We start from the raw sequence: 15,895 nt of genomic DNA, 5'->3' as shown, positions 1-15,895 counted from the left end.
ATAATTTTAAATTTTATTATGTTTATAAATTAAGAGCATTAAACTTTAGAAAAAAAGTAATCGTTTTTTTTTTTTCTTTTGGGCAAATGGTAAAAGATTTTTTTTTGAATGCTTAAAAAGTACTTAAATAATTTATGCATTATTATTTGTACATTTATTTTGCAAATGAAAAAGCAGTCAAAATGACTTGGGCAATCTAGTGTTAAAAACTCCCACTGACTCGACTTGCTGTAGAAAAAAAAAAACATTTTGGTGATATTAAACGTATAAGTAGTTAAACTTTTCTTTATTTATTACAAGTCTTTTTATCAAGACATTTTAATTGATTTCCTGTTCCTGATATAACCCTTTGTGAACTTCCTCATTTAATGCAAATCATTATTTGCTATTTTTGAAATATTAACTCAATTGTAAGTTGACTAATCAACTGCATACAATGATTCCACGCATAATAATTGCTTTGCTAATCATCGTTGTTGTATCTTCAACGCAAGGTAAGCTACTTTCAAGTTAGATTTATATTAAAATATAAGTTTTATAAAAATGTTTTTGAAGTAGACTTCGAAGAGGGGGTGCCATCCCCTCTGCAGAGGATCAAAATTGTGATGGCATGTCTTCGGATCATCCTCAGGGATGTATCCCAGACCATCGCCAATAGCCCATTGTGCAGCTCCAGCGCGACGTAAATGAACAACAACTTGAAGTAGACTTGGGTGAAAATAAAATATAATTTTTTTGCTAGATTAAAAATGAATACCGTAGATCCCATCCAGGGATCGATCAAGACAAATTCAGGTCCAATGCCCAACAAATTTTCCGGGCCCCTGACGAAATATTTTGAAATAAAGTTTCTGAAGAGTAGTCCTAACAATGAAAAAGAATCTATTGAACTGCATGATTCAAGAGAAACATTCTAAAAAATTTTGAAAGCAGACAATTGAAGATAATTTTTCTCGGATAAAGTTCTATATATTAAAGCAAAATATAAAACAACGAAATAATGTTATGTCAAAATAAAAATAGTTTGGTGACCACAAACAATTGAAAATCCACGATTTTTTTCTAAAAGTAGAATTATTTTTTATTGTAAGCTGTAATTCTTTTTTTTATTTAGTACTTGAACCAACACAAAGCTAGCCGACTTTTCATTAGATTTAACGGAAAGTTCAGCATGTATGCTAAGGTATTAAGGTTATTAATTATAAGTCTTATTAAAAAATACACACAAAAAATATCCAAAAGAGCCAAAATTATAGCTAATCGTAGAAAATTAAAAACACATTCAAATAATAATTTATTTAAATATAGCTGTTTCTTTAAGTTTTTAAGAAAATAGTAATATTGTGGACTTTTTACTAATTTTTGAGGCCATCCAGAAAGCGTGGTTCTTTGTCTGGGCCTAATTCGCCTAGGCGATACTCAGACCCTGGTCCCATCACTTTTGAAAGACATGGATTAGTTTTCGGTAGTGATAGACCTGAGATCCAATAAACCTTTATACTGCCATTTTTTTTTCGAGTTTATGTAATGGTTAAATATTTTTGGGATTGTGATTGATTTATTAAATAAATGTCATTTAGTTTATAACTCAAAAACTAATTTGATTTTTAAAACTACTTTTGGGGAGAGGTTGGTATTTGAAACTATTCCTACTAAAAAGAGTTGGCTGTAAATTTGGACGTTGAAATAACAGCGCATGACGTACGAGAGAAAGTAGCTCTCTAATGTTGATCTCTTGATCTCACTCTAACCTTTATTGTAACCTGCATTTATGTCGAAGAAAACCCTTCATTGTTTTTTTCCTTCTTTGTATTCCCTGAATTTATCTGTAGATTGTTGAACAAATCTTGGTTTACCATCTTTATTTGAAATTTGAAGTTAGTATACCTACCAAAAGGTAACGTGGTAAGTTTACTTACCAAAGCTTTATAAAGGGTTGAATAATAGGCGAAAGCATTTTTTATTTAAATACTGTACCTCAGGCATGTGAACTCATAAATGCGATAAAAGTTTTTTTTTTAATTCAAAAAATTAACTTTCTTATTTTTTAGTCATGTTTAATTATTACATAAAAATGATTCATTTTAGTTTTTAAAATTTTTTAACCCAATATCGGATATTTTTCTTCACATTTTGATCGTGAAGCTCAACTCAATACTAAGGTGCTTGCATGCCATTAAACTGCCCGAAAGATTGCTTGAATAGTATCTTTTTATTTTTCGTATAATTTTTCTTTGTCATTAAAAAATTCTAACCGACGACAGTAAATTGAATTAAATTTTTATATAGTGTAAAGGCATACAAAGATAACAAATGTCTTAAAATATGTTTTCTCTTTTTTTCCTTGTCTTGTACGTAAATAAAATTAACCAAATTGTTCAAGTTACAATATAAGCGTTGTCTCACGCAGCTATTATGAAAGTGCACCCAACTTTTTTCCATTTTTTTTGTCTGTTAAAAATAGATTTATTTTCCCTTTTTAGACTTTTAGAAAAATGTGTTTCAATTTATTACGTTCTTTTCTATTCTTTCTTTTTTTCCCTCTGTTCTTTCTCTTCAGTCTCTTAGAATAATGTGTTTTAGAAATTTAACTTTTTTTTCTTCTATTTTTCCTTTCTTTTCTTTATTTTTAGTCTTTTTAGAATAATGTGTTTTAAATTTTTACTTTCTTTTCTTCTTCCTTTTCTTTTCTTTTTTTTCTTCTTTTCTTTCTCTTTAGTTTAGTGTCTGTTTAAGAAATCGATTGCCGACAAAGCGCAAAAACTGTCAAAGTTCTGATTGCCAATAAAAAGGGCTATAAAGTTCGCTTGTATGACTTAGGAGACAAATGCAACTAGCATTGCCTTCATGATCAGTTCGAAATTTAAGTACTCTCGCTAGAAAATTTTGTCGAAATTATGAGTGACGATAAATTCTATTTGGCGACAAAAAGGGCGATCTCAATTCCGCCTGTAAGTAAAGAAAGAATGAAGCAAGCCTATTCATCTAGCACAGAAAACCAGTTCAAATTTGCCTTATTTTTGCAGTGTGGTCAAAATTGGTAGTGGTGATAATTTCATGATAAATTCTTTTTGTAGCGGTCAGAAAATGTTGAAATTCATCGAGAACGCACCTCCAATAGATGCTTTAGCAAGTCGGATACCCAGTTAGCAAAATAAGGTTTATTTCCACTAAGCAAAAACCTTTTAATGTAAACCTCATAAGGTTTGTAATGCGGTTAACGTGCAAACCCTCTAACCTTAAAACGAAATCTGTGGCAACCTGCTCTATTCTACGCACATTACCCTGATCCAAAACCTTGGAAAACAACCTTCTATATAAAAACCTTAAATCGAGGTTGACTAAGGATTTTCCAACGTGAAAAAAATTCCTTTCATAAAGCTAGTCTCAAGGTAAAAATAACCTTAAATTTAGGTTATAATAAGGTTTCTTTTTGCGAAATCTTGTATGCTCAGCTAAAAATCCCCCTTGTCACGAATTTTTAATGGACAATGCAATTTGATCCTATCTCTAGTGTGACGTCAGCTAAAACGTCATCATGGACCTAAGTGACAATACTTTTCAAAAAAGCTTTAAAAAATAATTTTTAATCCTTTTAGGCTGAAAGGTTTGAAACTGCAGTATTTTTGTTTTATTGAAAAAAGGTTTTTAGTACAAACATTTTCGTGGCAATGGGATGAAAATTCGGACACAAGGTTGCCTTAAGGTTACATGATTTCTGGGTACTGACACTACTTATCTAGTAAACGATTATGCCGACAGGCTCTCACTAAAGTTTCTGCAAATGAGCTAGAGTGCTGCTCTTAATGCTTCTCCAGTCACATTCATATGTCAGTTTGGACGATGGATAAAAAATGGAAATGAAAATCAAATAGTTTTAGATTTGGTTGAGCAGACCCTTGACGCAGATCGAATACCGGTGACCCTCCTTTATATATGTTTTTTTTTTTGTCAGACGCTCATATGACAATCAAAAATATATTTTGNGTTTCTTTTCGCAAAGTCTTGTATACTCAGCTAAAATCCACCTTGTCATGAAATTTTAATGGACAATGCCATTTGATCCTATTGCTAGTGTGACGTCCGGCAACCATTTTATCTAAGTGACAATCCTTTTTAAGAAAGCTTTAAAAAATAATTTTTAACCCTTTTAGGATGAAAGGTTTGAAACTGCAGTATTTTTGCTTTATTGAAAAAAAGATTTTAGTACAAGCATTTTCTTGGCAATAAGATGAAAATTCCGACACAAAGTTGCCATGAGGTTACATGCTTTCTGGGTACTGACATTACTTATCTAATAAACGATTATGCCGACAGGCTCTCACTAAAGTTTCTGCAAATGAACTAGAGTGCTGCTCTTAATGCTTCTCCAGTCACATTCATATGTCAGTTTGGACGATGGATAAAAAATGGAAATGAAAATCAAATAGTTTTAGATTTGGTTGAGCAGACCCTTGACGCAGATCGAATACCGGTGACCCTCCTTTATATATGTTTTTTTTTTTGTCAGACGCTCATATGACAAGCAAAAATATATTTTGATATTTTTTTGCTTAAAAAAAAAACAGTCAATCCATTAGTAAAAAAATCCATTAAATTTTCGGAATTATATTTGTCCTAAAATATTAAAAAAGAAAAAAAAAGTAGTATAAAATTTTTCCATTCATATTCAAACATTTATCAATAAGTGATTTTTTAAAGCTAAAGAAATTTCTATGTTGAATAACTATTTCTTTCAGAGTCAAGTAATAGCAAATAAGTACAAATTTGAAAAATTATTTGGAAGTGAGCTGTGTTTGGAAGATTCTCAGAAAAATACACCGGTGTTTCATTCTGTATTTCATAACTATATATTATCAATATGCTAAATATAATATTTTTCAATTGTTTTGACCTAAATTAATACGAAATAGAGAAAAAAATATTTTTTTAATAAAAATTCTGTCTCAAAGGGTTACGGAAGGGAATCTGAGAAACATTAAAAATCCTAACTGATGTGAGTTCAGTTCTCTTCTTTTTTTAATACATAAAAATACTTCAGAAATCATTGGATACAAAAGAGAAAGTTTATACAAAATATGCTACATGAAATTTCCTATATAAATAATATAAACGGAAAAATTGATCAATAATTAAGGATGAGTTGTAAAACGGGTAAAATAACGTCAAAATGACATTTTTTAAAGTAATATATTTTTTTACATGTAAAATAACTAGATATTTATAAGAAATGCTTCTTGCACAAAATGAACTTAGTACAATTTCATGCAAAAATGATATGAAAACTTTTTTTTATACTCACTGCACTATACCAAAGGTCTATGTTAACAATGGAGATCTGCAAATAATTTATATGGCATAACATTATGGACTTATATCAACAACAGAAATTTGTATGGCCGATAATGCCATAGACCTATGGTAACCATAAAGATTTGTGTGGCATTTGTATGGCAAGACACAATCATATATATCTGTATGGTATTTATATGGCAAGACAATCCCTTACAGAAATGTACCATACACATATGGCAAATGTCACGAGTTTTAGGAAAATTTGCCATAAGTTTTCCATAAAAAAATGCCATAGGATATTCCTATGGGGTTTTGCTTAAGGTACAATTTTTCCATATGCATGTGGCAACATTTTTCTATACATGTATGTCATGTAAGTTTTTGCCATACGTATATGGAAAAAAGTGTCTGGCAAAATTTTACCATAAGCAAAACTCCATAGGAATATCCTATGGCATTTTTTTTTCATGGAAAACCTATGGCAAATTTTCTTAGGGGATAAATGGGAAGGAAAAAACGAAAACGAACTATAAGGAAAGAGAAACAAGCTAACTGATTTACTTCCCTCGAAAATAAATAAAAAAACATGGAATTTTATTAAAAAAGATCAAAAGTTTTGGTCCTTTTATCTAATATTAGCCTACCTTTCTGTAACTGAAATCGATATTTATTTTAAAGAATTTATTTTTTGTTACAGATTGCCTATCCAAATTTCGATGCGAAGGTGGTAATTGTATTCTTAAATCGTATGTTTGCGACGGAGACAAAGATTGCGAAGATAACAGTGACGAGAGAGATTGCTATTCCAGAGTTTGTGACTTAGAATCCGACTTTCGATGTGGAAGTGGGCAATGCGTCCTGAAATCAGAAGAATGTGATGGAAGATGGGACTGTTATGATGGCACTGATGAATTAAATTGCAGTAAATAAAACTTTATCTATAGTTTAAAATATTTGGCAGCTAAGAATCTGTTCGCAAACATCCCAGACCCAGATAGCAAGATAAGGTTTATTTTTAACACACCAAAACCCTTTTAATGTAAACCTAAAAAGGTTTCTATGTGGTTTACGTGTAAACCTTTTAACCTTAAAACTAGATTTGTGACAATCTGCTCTATTTTACGCACATTACCCTAATCCGAAACCTTGGAAAACAACGTTCTATATAAAAACCTGAAATCGAGGTTGACTTAGGATTTTTAAACGTGAAAATATCCTTGAAAGAAGCTAGTCTCAAGGTGTAAATAATATTAAATTTAGGTAATTATAAGTTTTTTTTCCCGCAAAGTCTTGTATGCTCAGTTAAAATCCACCTTGTCTTGAAACTTTAATGGACAGTGCAATTTGATCGCTAGTGTGACGTCAGATAAAACTTTATTATACTACGTGACAATACTTTTTAAGAATGCTTTAATAAAATAATTTTTAATCCTTTTAGGATGAAAAATTTGAAACTGCAATAGTTTTGTTTTATTGAAAAAAAGTTTTTAGTACAAGCATTTTCAAGACAATAGGATAAAAATTCCGACACAAGGTTGACGTAAGGTTACATGTTTTCTGTGTACTGATATTATTTAGCAAGTAAACAATTATGCCGGAAGTCTCTCATTACAATGGACACTGCAGTTTGATCCTATTGCTAGTGTAACGTCAGCTAAAACGTCATGAGGGACCTTAAGTGACAATACTTTTTACAAAAGCTTTAGAAAATAATTTTTTAATACTTTTAGGATGAAAGGTTTGAAACTACAATATATTTGCTTTATTGAAGAAAAAAAAAAGGTTTTTAGTACAAACATTTTCGTGCCAATAAAAAGAAAATTCCGACACAAGGTTGACGTAAGGTTACATGTTTTCTGGGAGAGGGAAGGGAAAAAAGAAAGCGAACTGAAAGGAAAGAGAAGCAAGCTAATTGTTTTATTTCTAGCGAAGAATAAAAAAAATCATAGATCTTTATTTAAAAAAAATTAAAAGTTTTGGTTCTCTTACCCATTATTAGCGTACCTTTTTGTAGCTGAAATCAATATTTATTTTAAAGAATTTATTTTTTTTGTTACAGATTGTCAATCTAAATTTCTATGCGAAGACGGATATGATTGTTATGACGAGTTAGAAGCTTGCGATGGATACCAAGATTGCGAAGATAACAGTGACGAACGAGATTGCCATGCCAGATTTTGTGACCCAGAATCCTACTCTCGATGTAGAAGCGGGCAATGCGTCCTGAAATCAGATGTATGTGATGGAAGATCAGACTGTGCAGATGGCAGTGACGAATCAAATTGCAGTAAATATAACTTTATCAGTAGTTTAAGCTCCGTGATGTCCTTAGGTTCAACGGTCTGATGGACCTTGTCTGACTTCGTCAGGCATTGGAGGATAAGCCACAACAATAACAAAATTTTTTTATAAACAGAGTGTGTCGAGCCATATTTCTTAATGTCTCTAAATTTTTTAAGAAAGTGATAATTTGTTTGTTTCATTACATTTAGCTGCCTCAAACTGCCCAGGTTTTTTTTGTGGAGAAGGAGTATGCATACGTTCTTTTCACAGATGTGATCACAAGGATGATTGCGTTAATGGCACTGACGAAGAGGGTTGCCCTCCCTGGTGCACTGAGAAAAATAACTTCCGGTGTGGGAGTGAATGCATTGAGAGATTCCGGCTCTGCGATGGACGTAGTGACTGTCCTGACGGTTCCGATGAGGAAGACTGCGGTAAGTGGCATTTTTAACAATTTACATAGTGCAACTTTTGATCTCATGATTAGGTTTTTCACGTACTAAAGGCGCAATCCAAGTTCTTGAGTCTGAGAAATTGGAGGAATTTCTCTGTCCAAGAAATTGGACGATTCGTGGACACTATCCAAGTTCTTGAATGTCACTGATGGGTCGACAAAAAAACTTGCGCATGTGCATATGGATGGTGTTTTCTACACTAGGGAGAGCTGCAAGTTCTCTATACCACCTATGCTTCTGGGCATATATGGCAGTACTTTTACTTTCGTTACTTGTACCGCCGGTACAAGTAAAAAGTACGTACTTTTACTTGTACTTCGTTACTTTTTAAATTTAGTACTTTTACTTGTACTTTCGTTACTTTTTTAGGGAAAAAGTACAAGTATTTGTAACGGAAATATCGAATGAAATCGTTACTTTTTTCTAAAACTCGGTAAGCTTTCTAAAAAAAAAAAAAATTAAATTTAAAAAGAAATGCTTATGTTTTTTTAATTTATAAAATTAATGTGCAATATATATGCATTCACAGCTAACTTCGTGTTTAAATACCTTCTGTTTCAACTTATACTGCACATTCAATTATTTTTTACTAGCTCAAAGATCACAAAGCTATCTGAAACCCCGTGTTTGCTTTGTTTATGTTTGTGCTTTTAAAACGCGTTTCTAAAGAGTAAAACAATTTTAAATCAATGGTAATTTAAATAAATAAAAATAATAAACTAAAAATTAAAATCAATAGATAAAATTTCTTTTTCGTGCAAATCCATAAAAAGTTTGATATTAAAATTATATTTGATTTTAAAATTATATTATACGATTATATTATAAAATTATATTATAATATTCTTCCGAATTTAAAAATAAATTAATATCCATAACTTTCAAAATTAAAAATAATTAAATAAATAACAACAATTTTGCAAAAACATTAAAGAACTTAAGAATATTATTCAATAAAATTTTAGGTTACTTTGAATCGATTACCTAGAAATGTACTTTTAAACGTTACTTTTTTTGTTTAGTACTTGTACTTTTACTTGTACTTTTTACTCGTTACTTTTTAAAATAAGAACTTTTTACTTTTTACTCGTTACTTCTTATAAAAATACTTGTACTTTTACTCGTTACTTTTCAAAAGTAACGTTGCCATGTATGCTTCTGGGTTACTGTTTCCGTTGTATTTCAAAGTCATTTGGTTCACAACGTCATTATTGTGTTTTGAGATTCTTGCAAAGTGGTATTTGATAACTTATTACTTGTGTTTACAAGGGTTTAAAAGGAATATAATTTTAACATTAATTGTGAAATAGTGATGCTAAGTAGTAGTAACATGTGGTTTGATCAATAATAAATATGTAAACCTAACATTTGAAAAAAGAATCGCTCTGAAGCACTTTTTACCTTGTCAATAATATATGCCAACTTTCAAATTTAAACCTGAATTTTTATGTTTAAACTTAATCCTGCTCCTCGAACAACATGCTAACACTAACGTAAGATGGTTGACAGCTTGTAACAAAAGCAAACTAACACGCAAATGGAAAGATGCCAAATCAGGACTGCCAAAAAAGCGAGTTATTCAAAATCTAGCAACCATGTCACTTTTTTTTAACAATATATCTATGAATAACTAAAACAAAATTTCACTTCAAACTCACCAGAATTGCTCAATAACATTAATATCTTATGAAATACGGCCGATTTGAGTTCAGAAATCATCTAATTTAATTCTTTTACTGAAAAAAAAATTATCCGTTTGAAAAAATTGCCCCGCAGAAGAAGCTGTAGTGAGCATTTGCAAACTTTCTAACCGAAACTAGAGCAGATATGGAGCTCGAGATTGTTATTGTTTACATTTATATTGAAAACCTTTTCCATTCAAAATTGTAAAATAATGCTTACATAAGTTTAAAATCACTAAATAAATTAAAATAAAATCATAATAACACAAATAAACCGTAACAGATCAATTTATTTGGACTAAAATGTATGAAAGCAGACAACAATATGACATAATCGTATACCTGCTTGTTGACGTCACCAAACCGAAGACGCTGAATGGTTAAGGGAGAAAAAACTTGGATGGAAAGTAGAACAGTCGTCCAAAGACTTGGACCAAGTACTTGGATGATCGTTCAAACGATCCAAGCTCAAATCAAAACAAGTTTCCATCAATATCAATCAATCTAAACAGGCCTTAAGATAAGGGGCTGCACTTTGAAAATATATATATAATTCCACACCGCCCACATATTTTGAGGAAGTCGTTTTGAGTCTGATTCCATTGCCTAAAAATATCATCTGCACAAATATTTTAACAAAGGGTTAACACCTGTGGGGAGAATTTCCGATCCAATTTTCTTACCTAGTCTTCAAATAAAACTGATGTCATCCAAGACTTTTTGTTAGACTTGTAATCCAAAAGATACGTTTTTACATTCTTGAAACATCGGGGATTTCGGTTTTTTCTGATAACAAGTAAGGGCAATTTCTCTGTCCCAGACGCATTTCCTCCAACTAGGACAGTCAAGTGTTCCTTGCTCATTTTACCCCCTGAGCAGTTTTCATCCTTAAACATCGTAGTCTTATTTGGAAGACATTTAAAAAATAAACCCATTTCATCAACACTGAAAACATCATTTTCACTGTATCCTTGAAATAAATTTGGTAACATTTCATTTAACCACTGTTCACACACTTCAAGAGGGACAGCTTTAGCTTCTCCATGAAGAGTGCGAAAGACAATATTGTGTCTGCTCTTGAATTTTTCTAGCCACCCAGCACTAGCGTGAAAATTGTCTATTTTTTACAGTTTATCAAAATCTATCACTTTCTCACGTAGCAGAACACCACTTATGGTAATAGCATTTTCTCGATTTCTGTACTGTTGAAACCATTTCAGAAGAGCTGATTCCACCTGGGGAAAGGCACGCATCTTCATTCTTTTAGACAGCGGGTACGTAGATTCATATCGTTTAAGGATATTTTCTTTTAATCTCAAGTAGCACTTAATATTAGATAACATCAGAAAATCGGCAAAATCTAATGTTATCTTGCACTACTTCTAATATTAGAAAGATACAAGAAGTCGCTGTTTGCTCAGATTCTATGCAAACTAATATTATCTAGCGTTCGCCATAATATTATTTTGCATTAGTTTTGATGCTATATAATATTAGATTTTGTATTTTCTGATATTATTTTGCTTTGCTTTTTATTTTTTTGGAGTAAGCAAGAGGAAGATATGGATAGTAATAGAATGATTCGGCGATATAATTTTACTTAATTTTCTGTATTGTTGTGAAGCAATAAAACATAGAACAATAGTTTTAAGTCATTCCATGCATTATTTACTTAGCAATACAGAAATACTAAATAAAATTATATTAGTGAATTCTGCTACCTTCCATTTTTCTCCTCCTTACTCTAAAGTATGTTCAGCTGATTTTTTTGAATATTTCAAACTTAATTAGGAAATAATATTTTATTGGAACTTTTATTGATATTTTTTTCTTTTATTCATAATGGGTTTTATTATAATGGGTTTTCTGACAAATTTTATATCATTAATAATTTTCAAGTCTTTAATTTTAAAATGTACTCTTAATTTTTTTTAAAAAAACTGGGCTTATTTTATCAAAATCTCAATTTAATTTGTTACTTAGTAATATATATATATTTTAAATGTGTAACTTAAACCATTTGTAATTTCACAATTATCATTCATTATTTATATTCCGAAATTATATAATAAAAACCACACTATATAAATATAAAGTTATACATTTACATTTGAACTAAGCGGAAATTTTAACTTAGCATTCCCCCGCCCCCTTATAATTCTAAAATAAAATTGTTCAATTTTTAAGTTGTCATTTTTTGCAATAATTGACACAATAAAGAACCTAATTTAAATATATTCAAATAGCTTACTTCAATAGATTTTCAAATTTTTTCTTCCTCTGAAATTAAACGGAGAAATACTTACGTAACTTTATTCTTTTAGTATTTGAAATTTTATTTAGCAAAACACCTAAAAACAAAACTCAAACGCAAGGTAGAAATTTTTCCAGGGAAAGAAACCAGGAAAGCAACTAATATCATGAAAATTGCTAATATTTTTTTTATAATGTTAAAATAACTTTTATGGGCACATCAGAAATATTCATTAATTTGATAATTATTTAAAGGTGTTATGTTCTATTAAACTAACAATCTTTGCAAAATATTTACATAACATTTCAAAACTGTCAGTAAATATTATGTCTTATCTAAATTAAATTTGCACAAACATATAATTGCATACAAGAATGAGACGAAAAAATAATAGTTTTTTTTACATTATCTTTCAAAAGTTGCCTTTAGTATTAATGATTAAAATTTGACTACAATCATTTACTCTTTTGAGAAAGTTACTATAACAAAATAGATTTTTGATTAAGATAATTCCATTCCACATTTTTCTCTGATTATATAGTATGCGTTATGACATAAATAGGTTTTAAAAAAAAGCAGGTGTAACATGAAAACATTTTAAACAGAGCTTTTCAGAAAATAAAATTATAAAAATTAAGCAGATGCTGGAGTCCAAGTTCCTGGTATAGAAGAATTAGCCTTAAAAAAAAAACATATATTATGCGTTTAAAAAAGTTGCTTTCGCAAAGAACCTTATATATAAAAATTTAAACAAGATTCTTCTCTACGTTGATTTAAATTTTCTGTTTTTACAATAATGTAAATAAATGTTCAGCTAAATTTTAAATATTAATATTTACAAAGAATATACAAACGTTTCACAAAGAATATACAAATCTTTCAGATGAAAGTTTAAGCATTATTCTTTTCTACATTGATTGGGAATTTTCATTAAAATGCAAATGTTATTCAGCTTAAAGTCAAGGAAATTTTTTACAATTATATTATTTTAAAAGTGATAAAAATAAAAAAGTAAACTTTTTGTCTCAAATGAATAATCATGTGAAAATTTTCTACATTTAAATGTTATTCAGCTTAAAGTCAAAGAAATGTTTACAATTAGAATTATTTGACAATTATATTATTATAAACATGATAAAAATAAAAAAGCAAACTTTTTATCTAACATTTCAAATTAATAATCATGAGAAAATTTCTGAAATTAAAATAATAAAAATACTTACAATTTTGAGATAAACTTTAAAATCAGCGTTGAAAGAAAATTACTACCGATATCATGCCGTCGAATTAAAATAACCAAAATTTAAATATATTCAACTGTTTAAGTAACTTCAGTACTTCGTAATTTTATCAATACAAATATCATACCTGACAAATCAAAATTTTAAAATGTTCAAGATTTATTACTAAGTCATAGAAAAAATTACACACTACAGTAATGAAGAAAAAAAATCTAAGATAAACATAATTATTTCACAGCATAATAATTTTATTGAAAAACAAAACACACTATAAAATAAGCTTCATCCAATTGTAAACGCAATACATTACCTTCATTGTTTAAAATTAACGTCGATAACCTATTGATAAAACACAAATTAAAAGTACATAATTGTTATTAAATAAAATTACTTTTTTTCATGACTTTAGAAATATCTGATACAGTTTGAAATTATTCATCCAATTGTAAGTCTTTATTTACTTGAAATTATATTTCCAAGCAGTAATTAAAAGCTTTTATGAAATGTTCAGTAACATGTGTATACGAAATAAATATAATAATGTGCGTACGAAAAGTCACACGAGGACTTTTCGCTGTGGCAGATTTATAGTGGTCCTTGCTGAATATCCACACTGTATACATTCACTGTAAGGATAGAACTTAGAACTACCAACTGTCCATCATAGTGTTTGCAGTATCCAACTGTTCTTCTCAAATATGGAATTGACTCAGAGAAGAAGTTTCTTTTGAAATCAATTTCTTCATAGTAGATTTTCTTGAAGATGAAGAGCTATATCTGAAATTGTAAAAGAAAATTAAATTTACAATGGAAAAACCAAATTTAAAATTATTAAACAATGAATATTTATTTGAAACTTAAATTATTTAATTTGAAAATGTTTTTAAAAAATTGTAACATCTTTTACAATGAAATTCAATGAGTAAATTGCGGTATCGATACTTGCATCAAAAAATCTTGGTAGAGCCACACGAAAAGCAAAAAGTAACATAGTGGGCAAGACATTAACAAAAGAGACTTAGCTCATAAACACTCTCACGCAAATTATCATACGTTTAAAAAAAAAAAATTAAAAATTCAGACTGCAAAACTCTTTAAACCCTTTTATTAGACCTGAAAATAAATACTCACTATGGGTCAAGTCAACAGAAAATGTGTGTGTGTGTGTGTGTGTGTGTGCGTGCGTGCGTGCGTGCGTGCGTGCGTGCGTCCGCTTGACTGTCCTAGTTGGAGGAAATACGTCTGGGACAGAGAAATTGCCATTACTTGTTATCGGAAAATACCAAAATCCCCGATGTTTCAAGAATGTAAAAACGTATCCTTTGGATTACAAGTCTAACAAAAAGTCTTGGATGACATCAGTTTTATTTGAAGACTAGGTAAGAAAATTGGATCGGAAATTCTTCGCTAAAAAAATAAAAGTGATATTCTTTATGGGTAAATGTATAGCGCATAGTGATCTTCCTAATTTGAATGCAGTATACTTGCAGTTTCTCCCGCCAAACACAACCGCAAAGTTGCAGCCGATGGACCAGGGTATCATAAAATGCTTCAAACAGTCTTATCGTAAAAGGCTTGTTAGAAAAATGATAAACGATATTGAAAACAATATTTCTTTCAAAGTTGATGTACTTGAAGCCATGAGGCTACTTTCCAGTGCTTGGAATAATGATGTAAACGAAGCGACAATAAGAAACTGTTTCCGGAAGTGTGGGTTTTTTAAAGAAACACAGAGTGAACCTGTGATAGAAGAGCTTCAAGATGAGGAAGCAATTGAGAACTCCGATTTCATAAACTTCGATGAAAACATTGCTGTTTGTGGTGATATTTCCGGCGAAGAATTTATACAGATCACAGAAGAAAATGATGAAAGTGCTGCTGAGGAAGAAGGTTCAGAGACAATAGTCCCAAACATACTTGAAGCGCGTGCATCTCTTGAAGTTCTTCAAAAATTTCTAGAGTGTCGAAAAGGAATTGATAATTCTATGTTTCTGCAGAAAATTGAAGATTTACTGTTTCTAGAGACTCAAAAGAGATTACTTCAACGTAAAGTGACGGATTACTTAAAAAAAAACGTAAAATGTAGTACAAATAATAAAGTAAGTTATTATATTATACTTTGTAGTTTTTTCTGAAATATTGTCTTAAGAAGATTTGTAATTAAAAAGCATTAATTAAATAATCCGACAATATTTCGAAAGTCCAAAACCGAAACTAACGGTAAGTCGAACTTCCGATATGTCGAAGCTTTTCGTCAGTCCTATCAGATTCGAGTTTGAAATTTGAATATGATGTACATTATTTTGTACTTAAACGATGGTAAAAGAATAATGGCGCAGAAATGAATATAAAGCTCAAAGTACGGTATGGAACAAAAAAAGGGCTTTATTTGACATATAGTGGCGTTACACATGATTGCCTGAAGAAGCGTAAGTACAACTGGCAGATGTTCCCTGGCATCGTCTCTCCATGCTAAGCACCAGATTATTCAGGAGTTATTGGGGTAAACGTCTCCATTCCTCCTTTAACGCATTTTTCAGCTGATGGGTGTTAGCAGGAGGATACTGCCGTGTCGTAAGACGTCTCCCTAATGCATCCCACACATGCTCTATGGGATTTAGATCTGGAGAGTAAGCTGGCCAATCCATTCGTGTGATATCAGTATTTATTCAAACAAGTAAAATG

General features: G+C 30.4%; 1 protein-coding gene across 2 annotated transcripts in view; it reads left to right on the top strand.

Moving 5' to 3' along the window:
- The first annotated feature begins 334 nt into the window (after positions 1 to 334).
- LOC107446484 (very low-density lipoprotein receptor-like) overlaps positions 335 to 15,895 on the top strand; it is a 26,182-nt gene continuing 10,621 nt past the window's right edge. For both annotated transcript variants that reach the window (XM_043050720.2, XM_021145639.3), the window contains exons 1-4: positions 335 to 494; positions 5,993 to 6,217; positions 7,355 to 7,582; positions 7,788 to 8,012. In XM_043050720.2, coding sequence (XP_042906654.1) covers positions 437 to 494; positions 5,993 to 6,217; positions 7,355 to 7,582; positions 7,788 to 8,012 — 736 coding nt within the window. In that variant the 5' untranslated portion in view covers positions 335 to 436. The remainder of the gene's footprint in view (positions 495 to 5,992; positions 6,218 to 7,354; positions 7,583 to 7,787; positions 8,013 to 15,895) is intronic.

This window comes from Parasteatoda tepidariorum, chromosome 1 (assembly GCF_043381705.1).
Source record: "Parasteatoda tepidariorum isolate YZ-2023 chromosome 1, CAS_Ptep_4.0, whole genome shotgun sequence".
NCBI lineage: Eukaryota > Metazoa > Arthropoda > Arachnida > Araneae > Theridiidae > Parasteatoda > Parasteatoda tepidariorum.
Note: the sequence above shows the minus strand (reverse complement) of the source record. Positions and strands in the feature narration are given on the sequence as shown.